Source organism: Sorex araneus, chromosome X, assembly GCF_027595985.1.
Source record: "Sorex araneus isolate mSorAra2 chromosome X, mSorAra2.pri, whole genome shotgun sequence".
NCBI lineage: Eukaryota > Metazoa > Chordata > Mammalia > Eulipotyphla > Soricidae > Sorex > Sorex araneus.
The window spans coordinates 135,890,091-135,912,676 of NC_073313.1; the positions used below are offsets into that span (position 1 = coordinate 135,890,091).

The 22,586-nt window shown below is 36.6% G+C and overlaps 1 protein-coding gene across 6 annotated transcripts in view; it reads left to right on the top strand.

Annotated features, from left to right (window-relative positions):
* The window catches only part of ATRX (ATRX chromatin remodeler), a 206,638-nt gene that overhangs the window by 75,339 nt on the left and 108,713 nt on the right, over positions 1 to 22,586 (top strand). For 3 of the 6 annotated variants that reach the window (XM_055119813.1, XM_055119818.1, XM_055119816.1), the window contains 7 exons: positions 1,763 to 1,818; positions 4,019 to 4,071; positions 5,258 to 5,382; positions 8,327 to 8,440; positions 12,864 to 12,973; positions 14,242 to 14,309; positions 14,552 to 17,598. In XM_055119813.1, coding sequence (XP_054975788.1) covers positions 1,763 to 1,818; positions 4,019 to 4,071; positions 5,258 to 5,382; positions 8,327 to 8,440; positions 12,864 to 12,973; positions 14,242 to 14,309; positions 14,552 to 17,598 — 3,573 coding nt within the window. The remainder of the gene's footprint in view (positions 1 to 1,762; positions 1,819 to 4,018; positions 4,072 to 5,257; positions 5,383 to 8,326; positions 8,441 to 12,863; positions 12,974 to 14,241; positions 14,310 to 14,551; positions 17,599 to 22,586) is intronic. The other 3 variants (XM_055119814.1, XM_055119815.1, XM_055119817.1) reach the window with 3 other exon arrangements.

Consider the following 22,586-nt stretch of genomic DNA (forward strand, 5'->3'; position numbering starts at 1 on the left):
GATGTTGAAGTCTTTTAATCCATTTTGACCTGACTTTTGTGCATGGTGTCAGGTCGAGGTCTAAGCCCATTTTTTTGCAAGTGGTTGTCTAGCTATGTCAGCACCATTTGTTAAAGAGGGTCTCCTTGCTCCACTTCACATTTATTGCTCCCTTATCAAAGATTAGATGTTCATACATTTGGGGTTGTGTAAGGATATTCCACCCTGTTCCATTGGTCTGCAGCTCTGCCTTTGTTTCAGTACCATGCTGTTTTAATTGTTACTGCTTTGTAGTAGAGTTTGAAATTGGGGAGAATGATGCCTCCCATCATCTTTTTCCCAAGAATTGCTTTAGCTATTCATGGGGGTTGTTGTTCCATATGAATTTCAGGAGTGTTTGATCTATATCTTTGAAGAATGTCGTGAGTATCCTTATAGGGATTGCATTGAATCTGTATAATGCTTTGGGGAGTATTGCCATTTTGACAATTGAGTAGGGGATATGTTTCCATTTCCTTGTGACCTCCTCTATTTCTTGGAGTAGAGCTTTGTAGTTTTCTTTGTATAGTTCTTTTACCTCCTTAGTTAAGCTGATTCTGAGGTACTTGATTTTCTGTGGCATGATTGTGAACAGGATCCAAAATTTAATACTTTTTAAGTGAAGAGGATTAATGTGTCAAAAAGAGTGATTCTAGACAGGAAGCTTTTTGGTGAGGGAGGGAGTCAGTGCACACCCAATGATGGTCAGTGGTTATTCTTTTACCTATTTGTTTATCTATCTATCTATCTATCTATCTATCTATCTATCTATCTATCTATCTATCTATCTATCTATCTATCTATCTATCTATCTCTCTATATCACCATGTGGAAAGTTACAGTTTCCAGGCTTATCTCGGTTATACACTGCTCGAACACCCGTCCCTTAACCAGTGCCCATATTCCACCACCAAAACCCCCAGTATACCTCCCACCCCCCAGCCCCGCTTTGCATAACTGATAAATTTCACTTCATTTTCTCTTTACCTTGATTACATTCCATATTTCAACACAATATTCACTATTGTTGTTGGAGTTTCCCCTCAAAAAGACAGTCCTGCTGACAAGGAAGCATTTGATAGTTAGTTTTCCATTGCTGAGAATGAAGAGATACGAAGTCTCGCGGGCAGTTTAGGATTTCTGCATTTTAGTACTTTAGTAGTTATGTCTAGTGAGATTTATGTTAGAAATTGCATCATTTCCCTTCCTGGGGCAGCATGGGGCTCTGGATTAGTTCACAGTCTAGAGACATTGGTGGAAGCAGTTGCTGGTATCCAAAATAGTTTAGCTGGCCTCTGGATCGTGGTCATTAGCAGCAGAGTGGCTGTACAAATAAACATGTGGCCACTCTGGTCGCATCTCGGCAGAGTGCGCACCAATATCGCCCCAGCCCAAGACTGCCCACACCCGCGCCACCAAGTTCATACCTGCTTAAAAGTCCTCATAATATGGTGGACAGGTCAGTGTTTATTCTTGATTCTGTTCAGAAGAGTTATTCCTTGCAGCGCTTGGAGCACATGGGATCCCTGATATTGAACTTGGATTAGGTGTGTGCAAGGCAAGCACCCTAGGTTCGATCCTAGTTCGACACTGTACTGTCTTTCCAGCATCTAGTTAGGAAAAATTTAAGACTATTTTGATATGAATTATTGCACTGTTAGCCTGAAAAGTGAATTTTCGTCATTTGTATTCCATTTGATAATGCATTGAAGAGGTAAAATGTTTTTATTTCTTCTCTTTTAAGATAAAATTAGTGGTTCTGGCACTAACTTGGATATGATGGAAAGCAGCAAAGAAGAGGTAAGAATAATTTGAAGCTTTTATAGAGATTTATGAATTGCATTGTTTTTACTCAATACAAACATATGTTTAAATCCGCAAGTTTATGCCTAAGTATTACTGATATTACAACTTGGGTATTTGTCCATTCATAGAAGGTTCTCATTGTTTTAGGTTGATTCTGTGGTTCCTTCAGTAGTATTATTTAGTTATATATCTGAAAATTTGATTAACAGATAGGCACTTAGATATTATATTGTAACGCTGATCTTTGTGGTGGGTTGTTTTAAACATGACTTTACAGCACTTAGATCTCAGAAGTGTATATTCTACCTGATTCCCAGGCCTCCACTATGGTGGGAATTCTTAAGTATTTATTTTCATTAATACTTGGTTTGGGGCCACGTATAGCAGTATTCAGAAATGTTCCTTTTTTTTTTCTTTTTGGGCCACACCTGGCGATGCACAGGGGTTACTCCTGGCTCTGCACTCAGGAATCACTCCTGGCAGTACTCAGGGGGACCATATGGGATGCTGGGAATCGAACCCATGTTGGCCGCGTGCAAGGCAAATGCCCTACCTGTTGTGCTATTGCTCTAGCCCCCAGAGAAGTTCTTAACTGCTCTGTTTTCACTTCTGGTGGTGCTTGAGGTACAATATGCAGTGCCAGTCATCAAACTCAAATTGGCCACATGCAAGATAAATGACTTAATCCTGGTACTCTCTCCTGGTCCCCATGTACTGCAAAATTTTTAATCTAAAACAACACATGGCAAAAATGCAGGAAAATTGGTCTCTGAAAGCAAGTTGCAGAAGATACTTGGTGCCATTTGCTAGGATAGAGAAAATGGTACATTAAAAGTAGTTATTTTCATTATTATTATTATTGGTTTTGATGCCACACTCAGTATTTCCTGGGACCTACTCCTTTTTCTGTACTTAGTGTTGCCAGGCATTGAACCTGGGTGTTGCACATGTGGTGCTTGCTCTTTTTGCTCTCAGCCCATTGAGCTATCTTTCTGACCCTAAAGATACAGTTTTAGTTCCTTAAGGAATATGTTTACATCTACACCTTTGATTTGTCTTTATTGATTTGGGCCAAGATCATTATATGGTAGCGCATTTTCTTCTATTCACCACAAAGCCATTTATAATAATTTAGAAGAAAACAAAATTAATCTCTTTTTTTTTTCTTTTTGGGTCACACTTGGTGATGCTCAGGGGTTACTTCTAGCTCTACACTCAGGAATTACCATTGGTGGGGCTTGGGGGCCATATGGAATATCAGGGATCGAACCTATCTGTTGCACTATCAATCCAGCTCCCAACAAAATTAATCTTAAATCAAGGGTGCATGCTATATATTCATTGCAGCACTGTTCACAATAGCCAAAATATGGAAACAAGGCAAGTGCCCTAAAACAGATGACTGGTTAAGAAACTTTGGTACATCTAGACAGTGGAATACTATGCAGCTGTTAGTAGTGATGAAGTCATGAAATTTGCTTATAAATGAATAACCATGGAGAGTATCATGCTAACTGAAATGAGTCAGAAAGAGAGGGACAGACATAGAAGGACTGCACTCATTTGTGGAGTATAGAATAACATCACATGAGTCTGACACCCAAGGATAGTAGATACAAGGTCAAGGGGGATTGCCCCACAGCTGGAAGACTGCTTCATGGGTGGAGGGGAGAAGGCAGATGGAATAGAGAAGGGATCACTGAGAAAATGATGGCTGGAGGAACCAGTTGGGATGGGAGATGCATGCCGAAAGTAGTTAATGGACCCAACATGATGTCCTCTCAGTGTCTGTGTTGCAAGCCATAATGCCCAAAATTAGAGAGAGAGAGTTTGGGGAATATTGTCTGCCATAGAGGCAGGGGGAGGGTGGGTAATGGGGGGATATACCCAGGACATTGGTGATGGGGAATGTGCACTGGAGGAGGGATGGGTGTTTGATCATTGTGAGATTGTAACCCAAACATCTTGTAACTTGTAACTATCTCATGGTGATTCAAAAAAATTTTAAAAAAAATCAAGGGTACATGGTAGTGCATGAGAATTAGCTTTTAAATCCATTCTAGAAAAATAATGTAGTCATAAACAGAATTTCATGTTGGAGATCTTGCTATAGGAAAACAGTTCATTTTACAGTATTGCTTTGACAGTATTGCTTAGAGTAGTTTTACTCACTTTTGTATTTTTTCACATTTAGGGAGCTAGCTCTTCTGAAAAATCCAAATCTTCAGGATCATCGCGATCAAAGAGGTTGGTTGATGTTGGGAAAAAATGGTTTTGTTTTCCAAGTTTTTTTGTCTTTTTCTAAATTTCAAACAACATTTTCTAGGTAAATTCTACAGATTTTAATCATGATATAGTTGAACTCTCATGTGTCCATCACTTGGATATAGCAGTTATTAAGTTTTATTTGAAATTTTAATGGAATCTTCTGAGAAGAATTTATTATGTTTTAGTGGCCCTTGCAATTATGGATCTTTTGTGTTAGGTTATGTTTGTACTTTTCAAAAGGGGGGAGACACAAAAATAAAAACCTTTCTCTACTAAGCAGTCAAAGTGAATTTTACATAGGACTTGAAACTGCTTCGAGACATTCTGTAGTATGTAATTACTGTGAACTTTTTTTTTAAAGTATTAGAAGTTTATAGTTTATTTTATTGAACGTATGTTGTTTTTAACCGTTGGGAATATCTTAATAAACACAGACTGCTCATTATTAGCTTAATTTTTGAATCTAGTTTTTCTTTTTCTAAAGTTCTTGGTGTCACACCTGGGGGAGGAGGGCAGGATGCAATGCTGGGGATTGAATCCAGGCCCCCACACATGGCAAGGCATGTATTTTATCACTTGAACCACATCATCCACACCACTGTTTTTTGGTGGGGATGCTACTCCTGGTTCTCAGAGGGCACATTGGCTCTGCGCCTGACTCTGTGATCTGTGGCCTTGTCCTGTGAAGCTGGGTGACCGTACATCATGTCAGGATTTGTCTTGGGTTCATGGCCGCAGCCATATGCTAGGCGAGTACTTTATTCTTTGAGCTGTCTCTCTGGTCTAAAGTAGGAGATCCCTTAACAAACCCATTAGTGACTATTTCAGAATGCACATGCCCTCATCCTACCTCAGACCCACTGATTCACTTTCTTGAGTAATATGCCGTGGAGATGTATACTTCTTAAGTGATTCTGTTTTTTCTTTGTTGATTTTATTACTCCTGACTCTGCTCAGGAATCACTCGTGTCAGAGTATTGTCACAAGTACATGGAATTGAACCTAGGTCTGGCACATGCAAGGCACACTTTACTATCTCTCAGGCCTTTAGGTGATTCTGGTTTGTATCCCTTGTTAAGTCACTATGCAATCTAAATATGTTGTTTATACGTTGTTAACAATGGTCAGAAATGTCCATAATTTTATGGAATTAATTCTTTCATAGGAAACCTTCTGTAGTAACGAAGTATGTAGAATCTGATGATGAGAAACCTTTGGACGAAACTGTAAATGAAGATGCTTCTAATGAAAATTCAGAAAATGATATTACTATGCAAAGCTTGCCAAAAGGTAATGTGTACTAATTTTTCATATCAAGTATATGTTGACGTATATTTTTAGATGTCATTATTTTGAAATTGGAAATTGATTATTATTAGCTGTATATAAAGATATGGCATTTCAATAATAGTGATATCTGGAAATGTATTATAATATTGTGTTTCTGAGGTTAAACATTTATAGTATTTAATTGGTTTGGAAAAGAGCAAAATTATTGTCTCCATTGGGTTTTAGAAAAGATTTTAGGTCTCATATTGGAATGTGGAAGTTGGTGTAGAAGTTAACATATTAAGTTTTCATTCAATCAATTTTAATATGCTTCATTTATAGAAAATCAATAGTGATTGGGTATTTTGAAAACTTAAAATTTAAGTTGGGTTAGCCTTAAATTTCCTATAACTGATATGTAGTTAAATATCAAAGGTATGTTTAGTTGTATTTCTTGTGATTATCTCTTTAGAAGCCTCTCAACTGTTGTAGTTACAAACTTTATTAATTAGAGGGAAAGAGCCAAATGAAAAGTGTGGGGGCTTTACATATCCCAGGTCAGAGAACAAGCAGTTTGTTTATTAGGTGAGAGGATTAGAAGAGATTTGATAAGTCCCCAATGTTTTAGACCCAATATTTGTATTTTTTTCTTTGTTAATATAATTAGTGTGACTAAAGGTCTTAGAAGAGTTTTCAATTTTATCCTCTAAATTTACAGCAGTGTTTACCAAACTTCCTTCTATGTCTGTACTTAGGTTTATTTTTATTTGGGCCTCCCTTGTGGTGCTCAGGAGGCCATGATCCCTTCCCAGTAGTTCTTAGGCCTGGTGTTTCTGTGCCATGGTCTGAGGATGAGGCGCTAAAAGGACTGGGTCCTGACAGGGATCATTACCCAGGTCACCTTAGAGGTTCTTGGGGACTCTGGAACCACATCTAGCAGTGCTCAGGAAACTGTGGTGCTACAGATTCACCTAGGGTTAGACACATGCACGACATTCTCCTTATTCTCTGTACTCTCTCTGGCTTTGTACTGACGTTTTTAATGACAGTTTTTAATTTAGTTGTGCCAGAGATCTAACCCAGGGCCTTGTATTTGCCTGCATCACGTGTTTGCTTCTATGACATATGCCCCTATAACACATTATGTTCTGTGTGAGCTTATTATTTGTGCCCTATGACAAATTGTTTGATTCTGAGTTGTGTAAAAGTGATGGATAAGAGTATAAGACATTACTAGGAATGATTTGGAACTACAGTAAATGATAAATGAAATGAGGAATAGGAATGAATAAGAGAAAGAGGAAACAGGAGGTAAATTGATGAGTGTGTTTACTTGGTTTTGCAAATCATCTGTGACATATTTACGTAGTTATTTGTTGGCCAAGGGCAGAAACAACCAACATGGGAGTTGAACTCCAATAGTGGGTGCTTCTTTTTGGTTATGTTCTCTGTTATCACTGGGATTACTTTATGATTCAGATGGGGAGAGCCTAGAAGTAGGGACTAAAGTTTTTTAATAATACGTTGGAAGAAATGATATTATTCGATTTGAGCAAATTGCATTTATCTCCCTTCAAATTAAAAATAGACCTTTCATGCAAGGTTAAATTTGGATGATTGTAATTTTTGTTAGTATTGAGTAGGTAGTCAGACTTTTAGAAATAAATTCATTTAATTATCAGAATTTTTATATTGTTGTAAGGTAGTTCAAATTTCCTTTTGATGGAACAAGTTCAGAACTCGGTGAACTTTTTCAGCTTTAAATTGAGAAGCTAAGACTGCCAGAATCCAAAGCTCTAGTGAGTGCTCTTTTCTCTCTGCTGCCATGCTTTCATTTAGAGAAGAATCTTTGGATTTTAAGAAATTGTGAAAGCTTTTAAATTATTGGTGTTTTTTTTGAGAGTACATGTGTGAAATGATTGATGTGAATAAAGCTTTTTGGTGGATTATTTAAATACAGCATTTTGTAAAATTTCTATTCTCTCTGATCTCTTTACCCCCTTTTTAGACTCAGAAATTTGTTTACCCTATACTATACCTTGACAAAATTGCTTGCTGCATTACATAGGCTTGTATTACTGCACGATAGCCTCTGACATCTACTGGGTTTTACTTTATTAATTGTTGTGAATAATGCCTTTATTAAGTCCAGGAATGTAGGTAAACTTGAGACTGGGACACATTTTGTATGTCTGTTTTATTTGCTTGTGAAATCATAATCTTAAATTATCAACTTTTCTCCTTAATTCACATGTTTTTTTAGCTAAGAAAGTACATTCTTTTTGAATACTTTCATAGATCAGCAGTTGATCCTGTTCTATAGTTCATTTGAGTACTTGAGCTAAAGTATTTTAAGATAGTCTTTTGTTTAATGTTTAAAGCATTAAAAACGTCCTTTAAGGGTACTGAAGTTTTGACATACTTGTTGGGAAATGCTGCAGAATAGATATAGTAGTAATAGCTGAAAGAACTTCTTGCATTGCTTTTCTATATACTCCCTTAAAGCAATAACACAACTCTTAAAAATCTTTCTGAGTTTGCACTTTGGATGATGAGAACAATATGGTATCTTTAAAACTTTTTTTCCTTTCTGGTCCTTTTAATTTCTAAACTCTTTGAAATTTAGGATGGATTCTAATATTCAAAACAGCTTTACTGATAGGCACTATTCAATTAAGAACTGGGTTGAGGCTTTCTACTTTATTCACACATTTCTGTTATAACCAGTTCATAATATACCCCCCTTTATGAACTATATATTCTAAAAAGTAGTTCAATTGTTGAAACCTGGCCCTTTTTAATTACTTCCCTGTTCCATTTACTCTTGAGAGGTGCTTATATAGTATTAGAAACTTGAAAGAGACAAAACTATGTACCAGAAATGTTAGCTTTATCTGAACTGAAGTCTTGTACTTCACTTGCACATTTAATATGTGTAATGGTGTTTTAAATGAAATCATTCTAGGTACAGTGATTGTACAACCAGAGCCAGTGCTGAATGAAGACAAAGATGATTTTAAAGGGCCTGAATTTAGAAGCAGAAGTAAAATGAAAACTGAAAGTCTCAAAAAACGCGGAGGTAAATACAAGTGAAAATGAAAACATGAGTTTAAGTTGCTGTATATGACCATATTGAAAAATCTTATGTGCTTACTAAAAATACCTCCACTTTTCTGCCCATTGTTTTTTAAAAGCACCGCTTAAAAATGACTTCTGTTTCTCTGAGCTCTGAAGCAGAAAAAAAGGTTAAACACCATTATAACAACACCTTTGCCTTCAGTGGCTATTATATATTCTCAAGAAACGTAGGATTTCCTTCTTGCACATGTAAGTTCTGTAATGCCTATATGCCAGAATATCATGTGTTCCTTTCCCTTCACTTGGAAAAGAATATCAGATTTGGACAAAATCTTGCCTATATCCTTCAGGTAACTTGATGCATACCTGTAACATCGTTTCATAGAATGATGGGCATCTGATTTAGTGCTCTTTGGAGTGCTTATTAAAGATGGAGCTCCCTTGTTTCTATTTCAAATTAGAATTTCTGGGGTTGTTATCAAGAATATCCTCTTTTTTCTTATGTTAAAATTAGAGATCTGTTGATCTAAAGTTAGCACTGAAAATGATGAGTAGGAAGAGGAAGGGAACTAGAACTAATAACTCTTCTGCCATTTGTATGAGTTGCCTCTTCTTTTGTCTCTTTCTTACATAAATAACCATATTGACTTACCATCTGCAGAAAGCATAAGGGAGGATTCATTTTGAAATTTGTGACAGTGGGGTATATGTTTGCGTGTGAATTTTAAATAGCACCTATGTTGATGTATTTTGGCAGATTAGCAGAAGAAGAGTCTACAGTTATAAAAAGAACGACTCTGAAAGATAGAATCTGATTCTAAATTTCTAAGTAGAAGTATAATGGATGCCTTTGTTTAATGTGTTGTAAAATTATAACAGTTCTTATGTTGGTGATTTTTAGTACATTTGATTTCAGTGGTAAATTATTATCTTGATAGAATTAGCATATTGCATCTGTACTCATAGAACATTATATTTGCATATATATATATGTTACTCAGATTAAATAACTTTCTAGGTTGTTGGAGAAAATCAAGAAAATGTTGTTTAGTCTTATGTCCACAAGATGTTCTTTCCTTTCAAGCATAAGAAAGACTTACTAAAAGTTTAGTAGGTTATTGGGAAACTGCCAATCTGGGAACAGAACACACTATTGCTAAGTAGTATTTTTAAAAGTTAAGAGAATAAGTAAACAGGTGGTGATTGTAGGAATAAGGAGTTAAGAACTTCTTTCCAATGATCATGTGTCCTCTAGATATGAGAAATAACTATAGTATTCTACGTAAATGGTGTATTTTGGGGAGATAATCTGGAGTAGTCAGCATTTGAAAAATGGACAAGGACTGGAGGAGAATATAAAAAGTACTATAGTTGTTGGGGAGAGTGTTCCTAATGCCACTTTGGTATACTTCTGCCATTTGGTTTGAGCTAGTTGATTAGGAACATCTTATTGTGTGTTCTAAGAATGTCTGTATCTTACTTAAAAGACTGTATATTTATAAATTTATTGTGGCATTTAAATATTTCATACTAATTTTTTGTTTTGGTTTTTTGGGCCAACCTGGCAGTGCTCAGGGGCTACTCCGGTCTGGGTGCTCAGGGAATCATGTGATGCTGGGTATTGAACCCGGGACTCCTGCATGCAAAGCATGCACTCCAGCCTTTTCAGCTATCTCCCTGGCCCTCATATTAATTCTTGTCTTTACAGTTTGCTACATCTTTAAGCTGTCAGAAATAACATAATAAATCAAACAATGTCTGGTTACATATACATGTATGAATAAACTAGTGATCTGAAGCACTAACTTGATAGTTAATATTCAAACATCCTAGGAATGTTTCAAAATCGAGGCCAAATTTAGAAAATGTCAAGAAGGGAAACTATAAAACATTGTATATACTTGAAACGGTATTCAAACACAAAAATATCATTATTTTGACCATTTTGGGGCACACTGGTTTTTAAGTGTCATGACTGTTTTGGCATCCTTTCCTTGTTTATTAGAAAATAAATTTTACATCTATTTTTATATGGCATAATAATTTTGTTCTCACTTTAAACCTATTGAAATGTATTAAGCTCAGAAATGAACATGCCTCTTTCATATTTCTTTGTAGTACAAAATATTTCATAACTAAAAGTAAAAGACTAAAACATACATATAAAGAAAGAAATACATGAAGTCTGATTGTAGCATTTTATAATATTTGCTTCAGATCTCAAATAAAATAAGTTTAGTCTTATTCTCATCCATCTCCCCTTCCTTCTACCCTTCAGGTAATGATTATCCTAAAGTTTGTGTGCATGTGTGTATGTGTGGTTTTCATGCATGTTTTATACGTAAATTAGAATGCATTTGTTTTCTATTTAAATATATAAGTTATATCTGTTTGCAACATTTTTTATTCAAATTTGTTTTGAAATGTGTCCATGTCAGTTAATGTGTATCTAATTTTTTACTCTTTGTTAATGTACAGACTTTTTTCTATGAGTAAACTACTATTTCTCAAATGTAAAGTTACTACCAATTTGTTTTCTAGTTTTTCAAATTTATGATACAGTGAATATCCTTGATGCAATTTTTGTGCACAGGGGGTAGAAATTCTCCAAAGAATCATGTAGTTTTACTTCCTGAGTGATATATATGTAATAGTACATAGAATGCTTAATAAATATTATCTAAGATTAGATAAGTAGTCAAACTCTAGTTTTTAATTTATTGTTAGTTTTTCTGAATGCAGTCATTTGAAACCAAGAGGTACATTGTTTATTTGTGAAGAGGTACATTGTGTATCTTTGAAGACAAATACAGAATATATGAATATTCAAAATTAAGCTCTGACTGTGAATAGTCAATATTTGAATATGAGTATTCGAAAATGGGGCTGGAGCGATAGCACAGCGGGTAGAGTATTTGCCTGGCACACGTCTGACCCGGGTTTAATTCCCAGGTTCAATTCAATTCCCATATGGTCCCCCGAGCACCGCCAGGAGTAATTCCTGAGTACAAAGCCAGGAGTAACCCCTGAGCATTGCCGGGTGTGGCCCAAAAATAAAAAAATTAAACTAAATTTATAAAAAATTAAAAAACCAAAATAAAGCTCTAATGTAGGACAATATGATTTAAAATAAACTATAAATATGTATAGTAAATATTCTACTATATTTTCTGGAAAGGTATGTTTTTTTAATTCTAAAAATTTGTGACAAAATTTGGGTTCAAGGTGCTTTGGACCTTAAAGTTGAGAAAAACACAAAATAGAAATTTGAAAGGTGAGAAATGTATGTGCTGTTTTGATTTTTACTTAGAGATAAAATTGGAGGGTGTTTTCAATTGCTGACTTTTTGAATCATAATCTATTATTTAGGTTAAGTTATTGAGTGCACATCAGAATCATCTGTTGTCAAGCCTAAAAACATGTCTAGGTGATTTCCATTAATTGATTTAGGGGTAGCAGTGACTGCCTCTTATTTTTAAAGATTCTTCAGATGATTCTAATTTTCATCTTGGCATTGCCTTAGAACAGGAGAGATTTTCCTCTATCTCTCTTTTTTGCATAGGTCATTTTCCATTTATTTTTCTACACACACTGCAGAATGATTTTAAGTAGATGTTCCTTCAAGTCTTGTATGTTTTTATTTGGAATGAGCAAATGGTATTAACATGAAGACTGGGATAAACCTAAAAGAAGTCAGGTTAATGGGGATTTTGGATAGAATAAAAGTAAATCTTTTAATTTTTGGCTTTTTTGAGTCACACCCGGCAATGCTAAGGTGTTACTCCTGGCTCTGCACTCAGAAATCCCTCATGGTAGTGCTCAGGGGACCATATGGGATGCCGGGATTGAACGCGGGTCAGCCGCATGCAAGGCAAGCTTCCTACCCACTGTACTATTGCTCTGGCCTGATAGAAGTAAATCTTAAGAAGGAAATAGGTTTTTACCTACTAAATTGAAAATATCTGTGCAGACAGTTCCTTCCTGAGGATGAAATTTTATGACACACTAGTGTTCTGTGTAGGCTTACAAAAGAAATCTTTTTTTTTTTCATGTATCTCACTTGCCCTGCATTCTTTAAGAATCAGTAGACAATTTATTTGCCAAGCAATAACAAAATGAAAATGAACTTTTGAGCCCTATTTTTAGAACGACTTTAATAAAGACTATTCACGTTGCATCAGGTTATTATAAATAACATTTGAAACTATTAAAGGAAACAGGTTAGGATTTGTCGTTCTCTAATTTGCCACGGTTGTTATGTTTTAAGTCCATTAAATTATCAGTGTTTTTACTTGTATACAAAATATCATTTTCCCAAGGATTTTTGAGATATTAGCAATACAACAGTTGCAAATGGCTAATTAAAGCAAATATATTTTTGTTTGAGTGTGTATGTGTGAATAATGGTCACATCTTTCTCCTAGAAGATGGGCTTCATGGGATTGTGAGCTGCACAGCTTGTGGACAGCAGGTCAATCATTTTCAAAAAGATTCCATTTATAGACATCCTTCTCTGCAAGTACTTATTTGTAAGGTAAGTAACGATCTATTGATAATTCACTCCACAAATATTTGAATGCCACCTGTCAGACTTTTTTGGCACACAGTGATGAAGTATACAGAAATGGTCTCAAATGGTCTCTGCCCAGAGAAGGATTATATTGTTGTACTGGGGAAGAGAGACATATATAAAAGCCAATGTGTGCCATGATAGATATTATGTAGAGTGGGAGCATGCAAGCAAAATACTTGGTGTTGGACAGAGGATCTTTATAATGGAGATGATATAAAACAGGTATCTGAAATCTAGATGGGAATTAGCCTGGTGCAGTTGAATTGGTTCAGCACATTCTAGGCACAAACACCTTAGCTGAAATACTTAACTTATTGTCCTTTTGAAATTTGTGTCCTGAGGATGAAGAGATAGTACAGAGGTTAGGATGCTTGCCTTGCACATGGCTGACTCAGGTTAAATCCCCTGCATCCCATATGGTCTTTGGAGAGCCGCCAAGAATGATTCCTGAGTTCAGAACCAGGAGTAACCCCTGAGCATTGCCAGGTGTGGCCCAAAAGTCAAAAGAAAGTTGTGTTCCTTCTTTTCTCTAATAGCTTAGCCTATATAGGGTACATGTTACAGCTTCTAGTTTTAAAATGTGACCACTAAACTTCATATTGCTGGGTTTATAATGTGTCTTCCCTTTGTTTTGGGAATGTACATCATAAAACATGCATCCTTATATATTCTCTCTCTTAAGGACCATCTCTTGATCTTGTCCAATTTCAGTACTCAGTAATTTTCTTCAGTAAGCATGGAATATTTCCTTCTAGCCTAGTGAAAAGGAATTATTTGCTCAGACTTGGATTTTGAACATGATCTTTCCCTGTTATTGTATAAGTTGGGAGATTTATTTACATAATTATTAGCTCTTTAGTCTTATCTCAAATTTGGCTTATTCTTCAATCTTGGTGATAGGTATTTTGAGATTTAAAGGTAATGTAGGTTAATATAGGATAAAGTTATCTAGTTATATACATAGTGACAATTTATATGTGATGATTAAATATGGTAAGTATTTGCAACATTAATTAAGTTTTATGTAGTGATTTAATAGTTAATGTTTAATCATTACTGGTCTTCAGGTATAAAAGATTGAAAGCCACTGGGGTTGTATATTGTTTCTGCATTGATAAACAAACATTTTTTGATGATTTAAAGAATTTTAATGATTTATTAAAGTTTTTGTTCTTTATGAATGGTCTCAGTTTTGGTTTAAAATTGCTCCTCCTCTTTTCTCTTAATAGAATTGCTTTAAATATTACATGAGTGATGATATTAGCCGTGACTCAGATGGAATGGATGAACAATGTAGGTAGGTAATAAGTCAAGATGAACTGCGGTGGGTTGGGGGCTATTTTTTATGTAGCCTGTTACAGTTCTCATATTTTGTAGTATCATCATTAATATAATTAATTGAAGGTTGTTTTAGTCACAGAAGAATAGGAGATGATATAAATTACCAATAAGATTGCTGGCAGGATAATTTTTCTTTAGTATTGAAAATAATGTAGATTTCATTTTGTAATAATATTTTAATCTTTTAACTGATTTCAGGTGGTGTGCAGAAGGCGGAAACTTGATCTGTTGTGATTTTTGCCATAATGCTTTCTGCAAGAAATGCATTCTGCGCAACCTTGGTCGAAAGGAGCTGTCTACAATAATGGATGAAAACAGCCAATGGTATTGCTACATCTGTCACCCTGAGCCTTTGTTGGACTTGGTCACTGCTTGTAACAGCGTATTTGAAAATTTAGAGCAGTTGTTGCAACAAAATAAGAAGAAGATAAAAATTGATAATGAAAAGAGTAATAAAGTATATGACCATACATCCAGATTTTCTCCAAAGAAAAATAATTCAAATTGTAATGGGGAAGAAAAGAAATTAGATGATTCTTGTTCTGGTTCGGTAACTTACTCTTACTCAGCACTAATTGTGCCCAAAGAGATGATTAAGAAAGCTAAAAAGCTGATTGAAACCACAGCAAACATGAATTCCAGTTATGTTAAGTTTTTGAGGGAGGCAACAGATCATTCAGAAATCAATTCTGCTACAAAATTACGCCATTTTAAGGCTTTTAAATCTGTGTTAACTGATATTAAGAAAGCTCATCTTGCACTAGAAGAAGACTTAAATTCAGAAATTCAAGCTTTGGATGTTATAAACAAAGAAAAAAATACCAAAGAGCATAAAATCATGTATGCTAAGTGTGAAGCAAAAGTACGTAAAGGAGAAAAACCCTTGGTTATGGAGAGGAAGGATATTTCAAAGTCAGAAGCTAAATTGCTAAGAAAGCAGGTAGATAGTGACCAGATGGATCAGAATGTTCCAGTGAAGGAACAAAGAGAAAATAAAAGCACAAGTAGTGAAAATAAGAAAGCTGATAAAAATGAACCTCAGTATGAACCTGCTAACACTTCTGAAGACTTAGACATGGATATTGTGTCAGTTCCTTCCTCAGTTCCAGAAGACATTTTTGAGAATCTTGAGACTGCTATGGAAGTTCAGAGCTCAGCTAATTATCAGGGAGACGGAAACAGTGGAACTGAGCAAGAACTGGAGAGTTCTTCTGTAAAATTAAATGTTACTTCAAAAGACAACAGAGGATGTATTAAGTCAAAAACTACAGCTAAAGTAACAAAAGAATTATATGTCAAACTCACCCCTGTTTCTCTTTCTAATTCTCCAGTTAAGGGTACTGATTGTCAGGAAGTTCCACAAGATAAAGATGGCTATAAAAGTTCTGATCTGAACCTCAAGCCAGAGAACTGTGGACTGGAACAGGAAAATGATGGTAATGAGCGTTTAGTTGAAAGTGAAGCTCCATCACTTTCAGAAGACTCTGACCTTCGAAGATCCCCACGTGTAAAGACTACACCATTAAGGCGACAGACAGAAACCAACCCTGCAACATCTAATTCAGATGAAGAAAGTAATGAAAAACAAAAACTACCCACTCCAGATAGAAAAAAGGATAAGCGTAATTCTTCTGACCGTGCTATGAATAATCCTAAACCGAATAAATCACCTAAATCTAAACAGTCAGTGAGTGTAGATCAGAATTCAGATTCTGATGAAATGCTAGCTATCCTCAAAGAGGTAACTAGGATGAGACGTGGTTCTTCCTCAGATACTGATATTAATGATACCCATACAAATAATGAGAGCACTTTATATGATTTAAAAACTCCAAGGGAAGCTGATAAAGGGAAAAGGAAACGGAAAAGTTCTACTTCTGGCTCAGAATTTGATATTAAAAAGGGCAAATCAGCTAAAAGGTCTATAATTTCCAAAAAGAAACGTCAGAACCATTCTGAATCTTCTAATTATGATTCAGAATTAGAAAAAGAGATAAAGAGCATGAGCAAAATTGCAGCTACCAAAACGAGAAAAAGAGTTTCAAATAAACAAGATCGTGATTCTTCCGAAGATGAGAAGAGTAGCAAAAAGGTATTGGATGAACAGGGGCAGAAAAGTGGGAAAACTGTACAGGAAGAATCATCTGATGAAGGTGAAATAAAACAGGAGAGCAAAAAAGTCTCTTCTACCGAAGGCACAGTTGATAAAGACAAAATCCTGGAGTTAAGTGATCCACTCTCTAAGAAGCAGCAACCAGGCGTTTCCTCTGATGGTGCTGATAAACCTTCTTCTGGGAAAGAGGACCATCTTAATTCTCCTGACAACAAAAAGGTTGATGGAGCTAAAGAGAAGAGTAAGCATCTCAGAACCAAAATATGTAAGGAAATGCAAAGTGGCTTATCTGATGTTGCTGAGAAATTATCAGAGAAACAACAGAATGTTGAGTCCTCTGATGATGACAAAATGCAGAGCAAAAAGGGAGCTGAAGAAAAAGAAACAAAAACTATAGACTTGAAAAAAGTAGTTAAAGTGGAACAACACTATGAATCATCATCTGATGGCATGGAGAAATTACCTGAGGGAGAAGAAAGATCTAACTTTTCAGTGGGCATGAAAAATAAGGACTCAACTGTAGAAAAGAAAAGTAAAAAAGGCAAAGTTAAATCTTCTAAAAAGAAGGATGAATTATCTGATAATGCTGAGAAGTTACAAGGGAAGCGAGATAGTTGTGATTCTTCTGAAGATAAAAGAAGTAAAGCTGCAGCATCTGGTAGGGAGAAGAAAAGAAGCAACTTGCCTGAAAAGCATTCAAAGAAGAGACAGGATTGTTCATCATCTGATACTGAGAGATATTTTGTGAAAGAGGAGGGTTGTAATTCTTCTGATAAGAAAATGAAAAGAATTGAATTAAGGGAAAGAAGAAATTTAAATTTAAAGAGAAATACCAAGAGAGTGCAAAGTGGTTCATCATCATCTGATGCAGAAGAAAGTTCTGAAGATAATAAAAAGTTGAAGAAACAAAGAAGTGGAGCAAAAAAGAAGGGAAGTGGAGTTAAGGAGAAAATGAGAAACTCCCTAAGAACAAGCACTAAACGGAAGCAAGCTGACATTACATCATCATCTTCTGATATAGGAGATGATGATCAGAATTCTGCAGGTGAGGGAAGCAGTGATGAACAGAAAATTAAGCCCGTGACTGAAAATTTAGTGCTGACTGCACATACTGGATTTTGCCAGTCTTCAGGTATGTACTAATAAAAAATGTGTAATTTGTGTTCTTCCCTCTTTAATAACTACACTGTTCCTGAAGCCAGTCAAATACAGGAGTACTGTTTAGGATCAGACATTTAAAATTCTTAAAAAGAAAAAACACGTCAAACCAAACCAAAAAAAATTAAAAATACAAATCAACTAGAAAGTCTTTATTCTTCTATCATTGAGAGGTATTTTAAACATTGCAAGTAATCTGTATCAGCCAATCAAAGTTCATTAGATGAAAATGAACAGTCGTTTGTGAAGGAAAATTGACTGATGCCACTAGTTTAGTACGTAATTCATGTATGGAGCTGAATGCTTGCTGCTGGTACAGTGTGTTGTTTGACAGTTTAAATTACTTTGCCATGCATATGACTTTTTTGCATATAACTTTAAAAATTAATTTATGCATCCTATTAAATTTTCTAATTTTTGAAAAACTGAATCACCGTGAAATAGACCATCACAAAACTGTTCATTATTGGGTTTCAGTCATAAAGTATTCCGTCACCCATTCCTTCCCCAGTGTACATTTCCCACCACTAGTGTCCACATGTTTCCTCCCACCACCCCCCTCCCCACGCTACCCTCTGCCTGCCTCCATAGCAGGCACCTTTCTTTTTTCTCTTTCTCCTTTTGTGCATTATGATTTGCAGTACAGGAACTAAGAGGTCATCGTGTTTGTTTAGAGCATTCAGTATTTTTGTCAGGAAGGTATAGCTGGAGTGGCTTTTTTTCACTGGTGGCAGCTTTTGGGTGTGTATGTGACTGCCAGGGCTTCTGGGAGTATAGGGAGTTGGGGGTAGGTAGCCGATCCCAATCCCGAGGAAGCTTGGAGATTTTTCACAAAACCCACATACCTGAATTTTCAGCAGATTAATATCTTGGTGAGGTCTGTCCCGAGATGGTGGAGTTTGACTGGGGGCATGGCGGTATTTTGAGTTGTGGGAGTAAGCAGCTTTTGGGGGCTCTATTTGGGTGGTACGGGCTAACTTACCTCACTTCAACCCACCCTGTCCTTTCAGCCTTGAATAGGTCAGAGATTAACTGCAGCTTTTGGTCTCTTTTGAGATTTATTTATTGGTCTCTGAAGTGAGGCCAATAGAAGAGTTTGCATGGTGCTGGAATTGGTTTGTGGGGGTGACTGCTGGTGCTTCCAGGAGTATAGGGAAGTGGGGGGAGTACTCATCTCAACTTTGAGAAAGCCTGGAGATTTCAGTCACAAAAAAACGTATTGCGGACTTTGAACAGGTAAATATCTCAGTGAGGTCCGTCTCAAGATGGTGGAATCCAACTTGGGGTACACCAGTGATTTTGGATTGTAGGAATAAGATGCTTCCAGGGGCTCTGTTTGGGCAGACAGTGGGCTCACCTGCTCTCCTCCAATCTAGCCTGATTTGTTCAGCCTTGTAAGGATCTGAAATTAACTGTGGCTTTTGATCTCTTTCAAGATTTATTTATATCTCTTAAGCAAGGCCAGTAAATGAGCTTGTATAGCTGAGCAGCAGGTGGTTTGTGGGCGTGGCTCCCACATACCTAACTTTTAGCTGTTTTATTTCTTGGGAATCCTGATCCTGAATTGTTTAGAGTCTGGCCAGAGGCACAGCAGCAATTTTGGGGTATCAGGAAGCCTGAAGGCACCACCAGGCTGCTGATGCACTTGCCCTGTGGGTCCAGATTGACCTGCTGGCACCCCCTGATTCCCAGTGGCAGTGGCAACAGCGGTCCTGCCAGGAACCAGGGCAAGAGCAGCACTGCTACCATTCGCGGCCTGGGCAGTCTGGATGGGATGCAACCAATAGTCCAGCAGAGCCTGACCAGGGGGTACATGCCCCACCCTGAGTCTCTAAGCAGTTGGCACTCAGGGATGTTTTCCCCGTATAATATTATGCTGGTGGCGCGGACTGGTCCAGGGAAGGATTGATGGTGGTAAATCACCAGGGCCTCATAGTGGGAACCTTGTATGCCCCCTCGACTCTGACATTCGTGCTTCATGGTGGTACTGGGTTGGATACAAAGAGCCCTATGCACCCTGTGTTAAAACTCTGCCACCGCCCATAGCACCAGGAGCTGCAGTATCTCCACCCACTGGTGGCTGCACCTCTGCCATCCTCACAAGTCCCACTCTGGGCTGTTGCTCCATGGTATATGACTGGTCGTTTTTTGTTTTAATGACTGTCTCCAGAATATTGAAGGGACACCCACATTCAGTAATGTAGGAATTTTGTGACCTCCATTGCCTATTCAGAGCACTCAGAGCAGCCGTCCATCCACCTGCTTTGCCACTTGCTGCTGTGCTGCTTCCATCTTGACTGGAAATCCTAAAATTTTCTAAAAATTTAAATTTACTCAGTTGAAGACCTTTGCTGATGCTCATCACCTTTTTTTCTGATGGCATAAACAGATGGTTCTTTCTTTAAAACCAATAAAATACATGAACAAATATGTCTTAAAAATTGGTTGAGTTTGGTTGATGGGCGGATACTGGGAACATTGATGGTGGAAAATGTGCACTGGTGGAGTGATGGATGTTTGATCATTGTATGACTGAAACTCAAACATGAAAGCTTTGTAACTATAACTCGGGGTGATTCAAAAAATTTTTTTAAATATTTTTTAATTTTATTTTATTCTTTTGCTTTTTGGGTAACACCTGGCGATTCACAGGGGTTACTCCTGGCTTTGCACTCAGGAATTATTCCTGGCGGTGCTCAGGGGACCATATGGGATGCTGGGAATCGAACCCGGGTCGGCCGTGTGCAAGGCAATTGTCCTACCCGCTGTGCTATTGCTCCAGCCCCTTAAAAATTTTTTTTAAAAAATTGGTGGGTTAGGTACCAGACAGATAGTATAGTAGGCAGGGAGCTTGACTTTCATGTGGCTGACCTGGGTTTTATCCCTGACACCCAATGTGGTCTCCTGAGTATTGTCAGTAGTATAAACTGAGTGCAGAGCCAGGAGTATGCCCTCAGCATCACTGAGTCACACCTCAAAAGCTGCAGCAAAACCCCAAAATTGGTGGATTATCCTGCCATGATGAGACAGCACTAGGACAACTGGTGATTAATACAAAAACATAAATATTGTCATTATTATAGTTTTTAAAATCCAGTTGTATTATAAGTACTTTGTACTTTTATTATGCTTTTGGTGGGTCCTCTCCAGTGGTGATCAGCATCCTCAGGGCTCTCTCTCTCTCTCTATGTGTGTGTGTGTGTGTGTGTGTGTGTGGCCTTTTGGCTCACACACAGCAATGCTCAGGATGGCGGTGGGACCATATGGGATGCTGGGGATTGAATCTGGGTTGGTCATGTGGAAGGCAAATGCCCTAACCATGTATTATCGTGCCTCTGCTTCCCTCCTGGTGACTTTTGGCAATGCTTGGAAAATTGACTCAACTGTGGAAGACTGAATGGTTCAGAACTTTGGCCTATTGATACAGTATACCGTGGCTCCAACAGTGTTGGGGCCCACTAGGACCATTCCTAGTAGTGGTAATGGGGCTATCTTGTGTCAGGTGCACCATCTTCCCAGCCCTATATTATGTTTTATGTTTGCTTTCTCTTGGGGCACTCCTGTAGGTTACTCTTGACTTGATGCTTGGGGGTTGATCCTTGCATTCCTTGGGGATCCATCATTGTGTGCCGGGATTTGGGATTGAACTCAGGCTCCCCGTATGGAAAGCATGCACTCAACCTATTGAGTTATCTCTCCAGTCTTGTGTTATTTCATAAGTCAGTTAGATCTGTGAGTTAGACACTTGCTTTTATATAAAAATTTTTAGAAACTAGATTTCTCATGTAATTGATGTTTCAGTACAGGAGAAATGAGAAAGAATGTTAAAATTTTTCCTTTCATTGTATTCCAACTTTTTCTTTATTTCAGTTTAATTTTCTAGTGGAATTTAACTTGAAACTTGGTTTAAAATAAAACTTTAAATTCTTTTGTGGAGCATACATCTAATGAGTTGATTTGACAACCAACTGTATCTGCCTGAATTGCTCATTTTTATCCTCTGCTGTAATAGATTACTGTTGTGGCTATTGTATGTAACTAACTATAGGTCTGCAGTCCCTTGTCTTAAATTCTTGGATCTAATGTATTTCAGATGTTGAGCTTTATTGTTTTTTGTAATATATAGTCACTGTATATTATATAATAGCCCCAAGAAGGTAATTTCTCATAATCAAGTACATTAGTAATTTTGCAGTAAAGCACATAAACATTCATACTTATAAGAATAAATGGTTGAGATCAGCTTTTGCTATCAAATAAAATTTGGCATCGCATTACAAAATTTTAGTTTCGGGGTTTTCAGAATTCTGAGATTGTATTCAAAACTCAGTCTAATAGTAAACTTTAATATCAAATCCATGGTTTGGTTAGGAAAATTATATTAAACATTAGCATAAGAATTATAAATTATTATTAGTTATATTAAATGTTCTTATTAGCAAATTCTAGTTTATTAAACTAATCTTACACTTTGGAAAGCTGGTTCATGATTGAACCAGCTTTCCTAATGAAATCAATATGCTTGATTGCAAATACTAATTTATGTGGAGGGGGTTGTTATCCCTAAATTCCCATATTGTTTAAAGGTCAACTGTCTTTACTGAAATATTGTAAAAATTATTATTTTTTTCTAAATTTAGCTATTTCTGTTCTGAACCTGTAGGTGTCTGTTCTTTATGGACTTTTCCTGTGATATAGCCCCCCAGTATTTATTATGAAAATTTTTACCTCTAACATTGTATATCTTTTATTATCTTCTTGATTATATATATCCTTCTATATTCAATAATGTACCTTCTATATTCAATAATGTGCCTGACCCATTTTGACTGTCTGCTTTGAAATACAGATTCACAGAAGTTACAAAACATGTACACAAATTTTAAAAGTTTTTTTCAGTTTCGTTCAGTTTTTTTAGTGACAACATCGATAGTACTTTGTCAAATCTGCAAATTCTAAGAT